Here is an 8444-nt window from a genome sequence, read left to right as displayed (position 1 = left end):
TGGTCCTCCCACTGCTGACCGAAGGTTTGAAAGTTGCAAGTGCAGAGGATGGGGGAGAGAGGAAGGAGACAGAGAGAGGGCTGGCATGGCGTCCCGGGTGCATCGGGACAGGGCCTCATCTTCCTGCAGCTCCAAGTTGCCACCCACATCCCCGCCTCACAGAGGGTGACACCCCCAGGAGAGCCTCCCCTTTCTCTGACTTCGACTGTCTGCGACATGCTAGGATCTGACGGAAGACTACACTGTCTCCCAGGGTGGCCGGGCCAGGAGATCCTGGGGCTGTGTCCAATCAGACAGGGGACCCGGCTCCAGAGGATGTCTGTGTCCCCAAACTCCAGAAGTCTATGGGGTGGGGAGATGGGAGGAAGGGACACGTGGAGGCTTCTGGCATTGGTGACCAAGGCCTCTGTCCTTTTTGCAACTAGGGGCTCATGTGCCAGCCTGCTGGGGTTTTGCGTTACGAGGGTCCAGGTCCAAAGGGCTCAAATGAGTGCTGACTCGAGGTAACAGGAGAGCAAGTGCAGGTGTGGACACGAGGGACCTGTTGAGCCCTGCTGCACCGCACACCCAGGCCACGCTGACCACAGCCGCTGGGTGGCACAGCCTCAGTCGGAACCTCTAGGGCAGGCACAGCCCAGTGCAGGGGCAGCAGGGCCTCCTCTCAGTGGGACTGGAGGTTCTGACCATCCCTGCAGCCTCCGCGGCCTTCCCAAGACCCTCTCAGAGCCTGTCTCTGGGGTCAGGATCCCCACCCTCCCCTTCCGAAGGAAGGCAAGAGGCAGGATGCCTCCAGGTCACCGCCTTCAGCCTCACCTTCTCCGTGACCTGAGACAGGCCCAGGAGCCCTCGCCGAGACTGGTGTCCTTTCCGATGAAGACCTTCACGGCTAGGAAGGGGCAGACCTGAGAGCCTGCTGGTGATGCCTTGCTCTTGGACTCTGTTCTCCAGAACAGTGAGGCTGTGGGGCCTTTTTACGGCTGACTCGGGCCGGGAGCTGTTCCTTAATGGGTACAGGGCTTCTCTTTGAAAAGACAAGGAGTCCTGGAAATGGAAGCCGTGATAGTTGCACAACATGGTGAATATATCAAATACCAGAGATTTGTGTACTTTAAAATGGTCAAATGGGGAGGCTGAGGTGAGTGGATTGCCTGAGCCTGCGGGTTCGTGACCCGCCTGGGCAACTTGGCGAGACCTCATCTCTACAATAAATCAAAAATTAGCCGAGTGTGGTAGCGCGCGCCTGTATTTCAGCTACTTGGAAGGCTGAGGTGGAAAGATCACTGGAGCCCAGCAGGTCGAGGCTGCAGTGGCCAGAGCAGCCACTGCACTCCAGTCTGTGTGACAGCATGAGACTCCAATTCAAAAAAAAAGTATAAAAAAAAAAGTGACATCGTATATCAAAAAGACCAGGAGACTAGTGTGTTGTTTGCTTTAAAAACACACTGAGGGTTGGGCTCAGTGGTTCATTCTGTAATCCCAGCACTTTGGGATGCCAAGGCAAATTGATTGCCTGAGAGTGAGACTCCAACTCAAAAAAAAAAAATTGTGATCATTTAAAAGAAACGCACAGAACCACAGTTTAGAAATATACTTTAACAATGTCATGAGGACTTCAAATAGAAGTATATTGTCTATTTTGACTTATACTATCATAAAGATATACAAATCTATCATACAAAAGTAAACATAATTTATGCACTTACAGGGTATACATGGCACCATCAGCAGTTGGGAAATGTGTAAGTAAATGTAAAGATGCAGTATTAACTCATAACGGCATAAAATTAGCTATGACACAAAGTGTATCAGTCAGTAATTTTGTGACCACTTCCTGCTGCCAGGTGACTAATGCAAGGGTTGTGAGATTCTGTTTCACACACCACATGATGTTAATGTTTCCATATGAGCATTTGGTCTTTCCAGAGTGAATCAAGGAAATTACAAAGAATCATTGTAATTATGGCAAAACAGTGGAAAGGCTTTGGTATCAAGATATAAATGTTGTATTCCAGCCCGGGCATCAGAGTCAAAATCCAACCTAATATATAAGTATTTACAATAGTCAGAATTCAGAAAGTTAGGTCTTATAATTATACTCCTGTATAATCTTTATTGCAATAATCAAAATGACACATAACTAAAAAAAAGAAAGAAAGAAAGTATGACCTACAAAAAAAGGATCACTAGAAACATCCTTTCATAAGTTACTCAATAGTATATGGTCATCATATACCTACAATCTTGGGTAAGATAGAATAGATTAACACTTATGGCAACATAACAGTTGTGTGGACAACAAATGTTAATACTTTATAAACAATTCTGTTCATTAAAACAAACAAATTTATATAGCCTAATAAACCTTCAAATTTCACTGTATGCAAAACCAGATTACAAATATTCAAGCACTTCTGAACTTCTGATAGCGTGAACCATGGGCAAACAGCTTTCTTCAGTTTTAAAAACTGAATCTTATTATTTATTAAACATACACTTATAATATATACATTTTAAGAGAATAATTATCTTTGCTCTGATGTATAAGAAAATATTTCTTTATATTATATCAAATTACACTGATGGCTTTTAGTATTGATATTATGAAGATGCATCAAGGTATTAATGTTCTGGCCTCATTTTCTCATTTGCATGTAGGTAGTAAGACAAATGACTTCTAAAACTCTCAATGATTCTTTGTCATTTATTTCCAAAGAGAAATGTGATCCTAAGCACTCACCTCATTCTGAACTTACAATAATGCATAATGTGCCACAAGAAACCTCTTCACTTAGATCATTAAAGATTACATATCAGTGTTCTTCATCCTCCATGAAAACATGACATGAGTGCTGATGACCTCCTATACAAAGACATTACATAGCTCTAATGTACCAACAACTGACCCCATGACTTTACATAAATCCTACAAATGAAGGCATAGCATCATGTGAATTGAGTTACATCAATATTGTTTGCTTTTCAAAATATTCTCAAATTCTGTCAATGCAAAGCCAAATTTATACAGATAATATACTTATGCTTTCCTAAAAAACAAACAAACAAAATAAATCTTTTTTTTTTTTTTGAGTTGGAGTCTCATTCTGTCACCCAGACTGGAGTGTAGTGGCCGCTTCCGGCCACTGCAGCCTCAACCTGCTAGGCTCTGGTGATCCTTCCGCCTCAGTCTTCCAAGTAGCTGGAACTACAGGCATGCGCTCCCACATCCGGCTAATTTTTTGATTTATTGTAGAGATGAGGTCTCGCCAAGTTGCCCAGGCAGGTCTTGAACCCGTGGACTCAGGCAATCCACTCACCTCAGTCTCCCAAAGTGCTGGGATTACAGGCTGAGCCACCGAGCCCGGCTCAAAATAAATCTTTTAATGCCACTCAATATTTGATATTTATTTCAACTTGACTTTCAGTAAATAAGCTTCCATATAAATTGCACCTGTAACATTTTCAGTCCGAATACCCTAGTATCTCCAATGGCATACAATTTAAATAAAGTCCAGTCCACATTCTTTAATTTTGTAGATTCTCTACAATGCAGTCTAATGTCAAATAAAGTTTTTACTGGTTAATGTCTTTAGACATGTTTTACATTTCTACATTCAAAAGATCCATGGCTTGAGTAAAGATAACAGTACTCTTTACATCTGCAAATTTCTCACCATGTCTCTATTGTTTATAACTAGATATATGATTTTCCAGTCATTAGAGATACTGAAAATTTAGAGTATAAATTGTCTGATGTTGAGAAAACTTGAAATAACAGTGAAAAGGTTTACCCCATTCTGCCCATCTATAGGGAATCCCTAAATATAGATGCTCATATGTCAACCAAATATTGAATGAGAGCTAAAGGCTTTATCTCATTCCTCTCATTTATATAGTTTCATCTCAGTATGGATTCTCATATGTCCAGCTACTTGTATATGAGAGCAAAGGGCTTATCATGTTTTTCACATTTGTAGAGATTCTCTCCAGTATGAATGATTATGTGTCCAGCAAATTCATTGTGAGAGTGAATGGCTATGGCATATTCTTCATATTTGTAGGGTTTTTCTCCAGTGTCAATGGTCTTATGTTCAGTAAATGCTTTATGAGAGCAAAAGACTTTGCCACATTCTTCAAGTTTGTAGAGATTCTCTTCAGTATGCAATCATATGTATAGCAAATCATTTGAGGAAAAAAGGCTTTGCCACAATCATCATGTTTGTAGGATTTCTCTCCACTATGGATGGTCTTGTGTCCAGCAAATTCTTTGAGTGTGAAAAGTTTTACCACACGTTTCACATTTGTAAGGTTTGCAATAGTATGGATCTTGACATGTCAAGCAAGTAGTGAATCAGAGTGAAAAACTTTTCTGCATATTTCACACTTGTAGGGTTTCTCTCCAGCATGGATGGTCATGTGTCCAGCAATTCTATTGTGAGAGTGAAAGGTTTTTGCCGTATTCTTTACCCTTGTAAGTTTCTCCCTGGTATGGAAGGTCTTATGTCAAGCAAATCCTTCATAGAGTGAAAGGCTTTGCCACACTTTTCACATTTGTAAGGGTTCTCTCCAGTATTGATGGTCTTATGTCCAGCAAATACTCCGTGAGAACAAAAATCCTGTGCCACACTTCACATTTGTAGGGTTTCTCTCTCTCTCTCTTTTTTTTTTGAGTTGGAGTCTCACTGTCACCCAGACTGGAGTGCAGTGGCAGCTCCCAGCCACCAGTCTCGACCTGCTGGGCTCTGGCGATCCTTCTGCCTCAGCCTTCCAAGTAGGTATTATGTCTAGCAAATCCTACATGAATGACCTTGCCATATCTTCACATTTGTAGGATTTCTCCCCAGTATGCATGGTCTTATGTTGAGAAAATCCAGAGTGAAAGTGAAAGACCTTGCCACATTCCTCATATTTGTAGGACTTCTCTCCACTATGGATACGCTGGTGTACAATAAGACTCTAGTCCTGAGTAAAGCCTTTGCCACATTCTGCACATTTGTAGGGATTCTCTCTAGTATGGATCACTGTGTGTTGAGTAAGATGTGAATGACATTTAAAGGCTTTGTCACATTCTACACATTTGTAGGTTTTCTGTCCAGTAGGAATGGTCGTATGTACAGCAAATCACCCTTGAGAGTGAAACACTTTGCTGCATTCTTCACATTTGTAGGATTTCTCTCCAGTATGAACCACCATATGTTGAATAAGGCTTGAAGGAGTTTGAAAGGCTTTGCCACAGTCTTCATATTTGTAGGGTTTCTCTCTAGTATGGGTCACTACATATCAAGTAAGGCATGAATGAAACTGAAAGGCTTTGCCACATTCTTCACATTTGTATGGTTTCACTCCAAAATGGGTCATGGTAGGGTCAGTAAGATGTGAACAAGACTGAAAGGCTTTGGCACATTCTTCACATTGGTAGCATTTCACTTTAGTATGGATCACTGTGTGTTGAGTAAGGAGTGAATGAGAGTGAAAGGTTTTGTTACATTCTGCACATTTATAGGGTTTCTCTCCAGTACAGATCATTGTATGTTGACTAAGTTGTGAATGAGAGTGAAAGGTTTTGCCACATTCTTAATATTTGTAGGGTTTCTCTCCAGTATGGATCACTGTATGCTGAATAAGGAGGGAACGAGAGTGAAAGGCTTTGCCACATTCTTTACATTTGTAGGGTTTCTCTCCAGTATGGATCATCGTATGTCGAGTAAGATTTGAACGAGTGTGAAAGGCTTTGCCACATTCTGCACATTTATAGGGTTTCTCTCCAGTATGAATGGTCTTATGTCTAGCAAAGTCTCCTTGAAAGCAAAAGGCTTTGCCACATTCTTCACATTTGTAGGGTTTCTCTCCAGTATGGATCATCGTATGTCGAGTAAGTTTTGAACGAGAGTGAAAGGTTTTGCCACATTCTTCACATTTGTAGGGTTTGATTCCAGTATGGATCACAGTATGTTTAGTAAGATTTGAACGAGAGTGAAAGGCTTTGCCACATTCTTTACATTTGTAGCATTTAACTCCAGTATGGATTTCTGTATGTTGAGTAAGATGTGAAGCAGAATGAAAGGCTTTGCTGCATTGTTCACATTTGTAGGGTTTCTCTCCAGTATGGATCATCATATGTCGAGTAAGGAGTGAATGAAATTGAAAGGCTTTGCCACATTCTTCACATTTGTAGGGTTTCTTTCCAGTATGGATCACTGTATGTTGAGTAAGATGTTTAGAAGATTGAAAAGCTTTGCCACACTCTTCACATTTGTAGGGTTTCTCTCCAGTATGGGTTATCATATGTCGAGTAAGGAGTAAACGAATGTGAAAGGCTTTGCCACACTCTTCACATTTGTAGGGTTTCTCTCCAGTATGGATCACTGTATGTTGAGTAAGATTTGAATGAGAGCGAAAGGCTTTGCCACATTCTTCACATTTGTAGCGTTTCACTCCAGTATGGATCAGTGTATGCTGAGTAAGATGTGAACGAGTGTGAAAGGCTTTGCCACATTCTTCACATTTGTAGGGTTTCTCTCCAGTATGGATCATTGTATGTTGAGTAAGATGTGAACGAGAGCGAAAGACTTTGCCACATTCTTCACATTTGTAGGGTTTCTCTCCAGTATGGATCATCATATGTCGAGTAAGGAGTGAATGAAATTGAAAGGCTTTGCCACATTCTTCACATTTGTAGGGTTTCTCTTCAGAATGGATCACTGTATGTTGAGTAAGATGTGAATGACAGTGAAAGGCTTTGTCACATTCTTCACATTTATTTATTATTTATTTATTTATTTATCTTTGTGTTGGAGTCTCACTCTGTCACCCAGACTTGAGTGAGGTGGCCGGGAGCCTCAACCTGCTGGGCTCCGGTGATCCTTCCACCTCAGCCTTCTGAGTAGCCAGAATTATAGGCATGCACTACCATGCCCAGCTGATTTTTAAATTTATTTTAGAGATGAGGTGTCGCTGCCCAGGCGGGTCTCGAACCCACGGTCTCAGGCATTCCACTCACCTCAGACTCCCAAAGGCACAGGATTACAGGCTGAGCCATTGAACCTGGCTTATTTATTTTTTATTTTATTTTATTTTTTGAGTTGGAGTCTTATTCCATCACCCAGACTGGAATGCAGTGGCCACTCCTGGTCACTGCAGCCTTGACCTGCTGGACTCCAGCGATCCTTCAGCCTCAGTCTTCCAAGTAGCTGGATTTATAGGCACATACTACCATGCCCAGCTAATTTTTTTGATTTATTGTACAGATGAGGTCTCGCCAAGTTGCCCAGGCAGGTCTTGAACCCGTGGGCTCAGGCAATCCACTCACCTCAGCCTCCCAAAGCACTGGGATTACAGGCTGAGCCACAGAGCTCAGTTCATTCTTCACATTTATAGAGTTTCTATCCACAATGAATTTTCTGTGAATGACATGAGTAATAGCTGAGGGCTTTGCCACATTTTTCACTTTGAAGGCTCTCTCTCCCCTATGGATTCTTTCATGTTTATTTAGATAGGATGATTTCTTAAACACTTTCCCACATATATTGTGCATATTTCCTCCACTATTTTTTTGATGTTGACTACATTTTGAGGACCGGTTAAAGGTTTTGCCATATTCATGTTTGAAAGCCATTTCAGAAATATGGATGCTCTGGTGGATAACAATTTGGAGTGTTGATGAAAGACTTTCCTACTCTTGTTACATTTGTAATGGTTATTTGCAACTGAGCATTCTATCTGCCCTACACCCTCATGCACACTTATCCAAGATTTTTGTAAGCATAAGTTCTTAAGGACATATTTACCATATTTTCCTATCAGCACTTTTGCAAGTGAGTCTTCTAGGCTCTTCTCTGGCAAAAGTCCTTCAGTGTAATGAGAAGTCACAGCTGAAAATCAGGAAAATAAAAATTTATTCCACATGTTAGACTCAGGTGAATATCCTTTGAAAATAAAATATAATATTATATCATGGTAAGGACATAAGTATGATGGCAAGTACAAATCACAGGTTTTCACTCCATCATAAATATATACACTTAAGAAAATACCCAATTGCCTGTGTGATAACTCAAAAAACAACGAAGACTGCAGAATACACATGATAAAATGAGTTACATGGAAGAGAAAGTTTAGAAATTTTGCCACCATAATTTCTGTTCCTTTACAATGAAGCATGATGCAATCAGATGGGATGCTCTAACTCTTGAATTCTCCCTCAGGGAATAAATCGAGGAATGGAGTATGAGTCCACACTTCTGTCCTTTGAGGGTTTATACAAAGACTGGTTACTGTCACAACGTATAGAAAAGATATCTCCTAAGAACAGGTATGAGTCTCCTAGAATCTTTAAGTTAGTGATTGTTATTATATTAATCTAGACAAAGCAACATCATAAACATTATGACATGTATATCTTTGAATTTCAAATACTCCAAACAAAATATGACAAAGCATAGAAAGAA

The 8444-nt window shown here is 40.9% G+C and overlaps 1 protein-coding gene across 1 annotated transcript; it reads right to left on the bottom strand.

The window, feature by feature from the left end:
* Window positions 1-5571: 5571 nt before the first annotated feature.
* LOC103261592 (zinc finger protein 708-like) lies at window positions 5572-6756 on the bottom strand (the record flags this gene model as incomplete). The annotated part of the gene is made up of 1 exon (XM_021712953.1): window positions 5572-6756. A coding segment is annotated over one exon (1185 nt), but the record flags the coding sequence as incomplete, so codon positions are not given.
* Between the last annotated feature and the right edge of the window lie 1688 nt (window positions 6757-8444).

This window comes from Carlito syrichta, unplaced genomic scaffold (assembly GCF_000164805.1).
Source record: "Carlito syrichta isolate Samal-C Ts95f unplaced genomic scaffold, Tarsius_syrichta-2.0.1 Scaffold303785, whole genome shotgun sequence".
Taxonomy (NCBI): Eukaryota; Metazoa; Chordata; class Mammalia; order Primates; family Tarsiidae; genus Carlito; species Carlito syrichta.
Note: the sequence above shows the minus strand (reverse complement) of the source record. Positions and strands in the feature narration are given on the sequence as shown.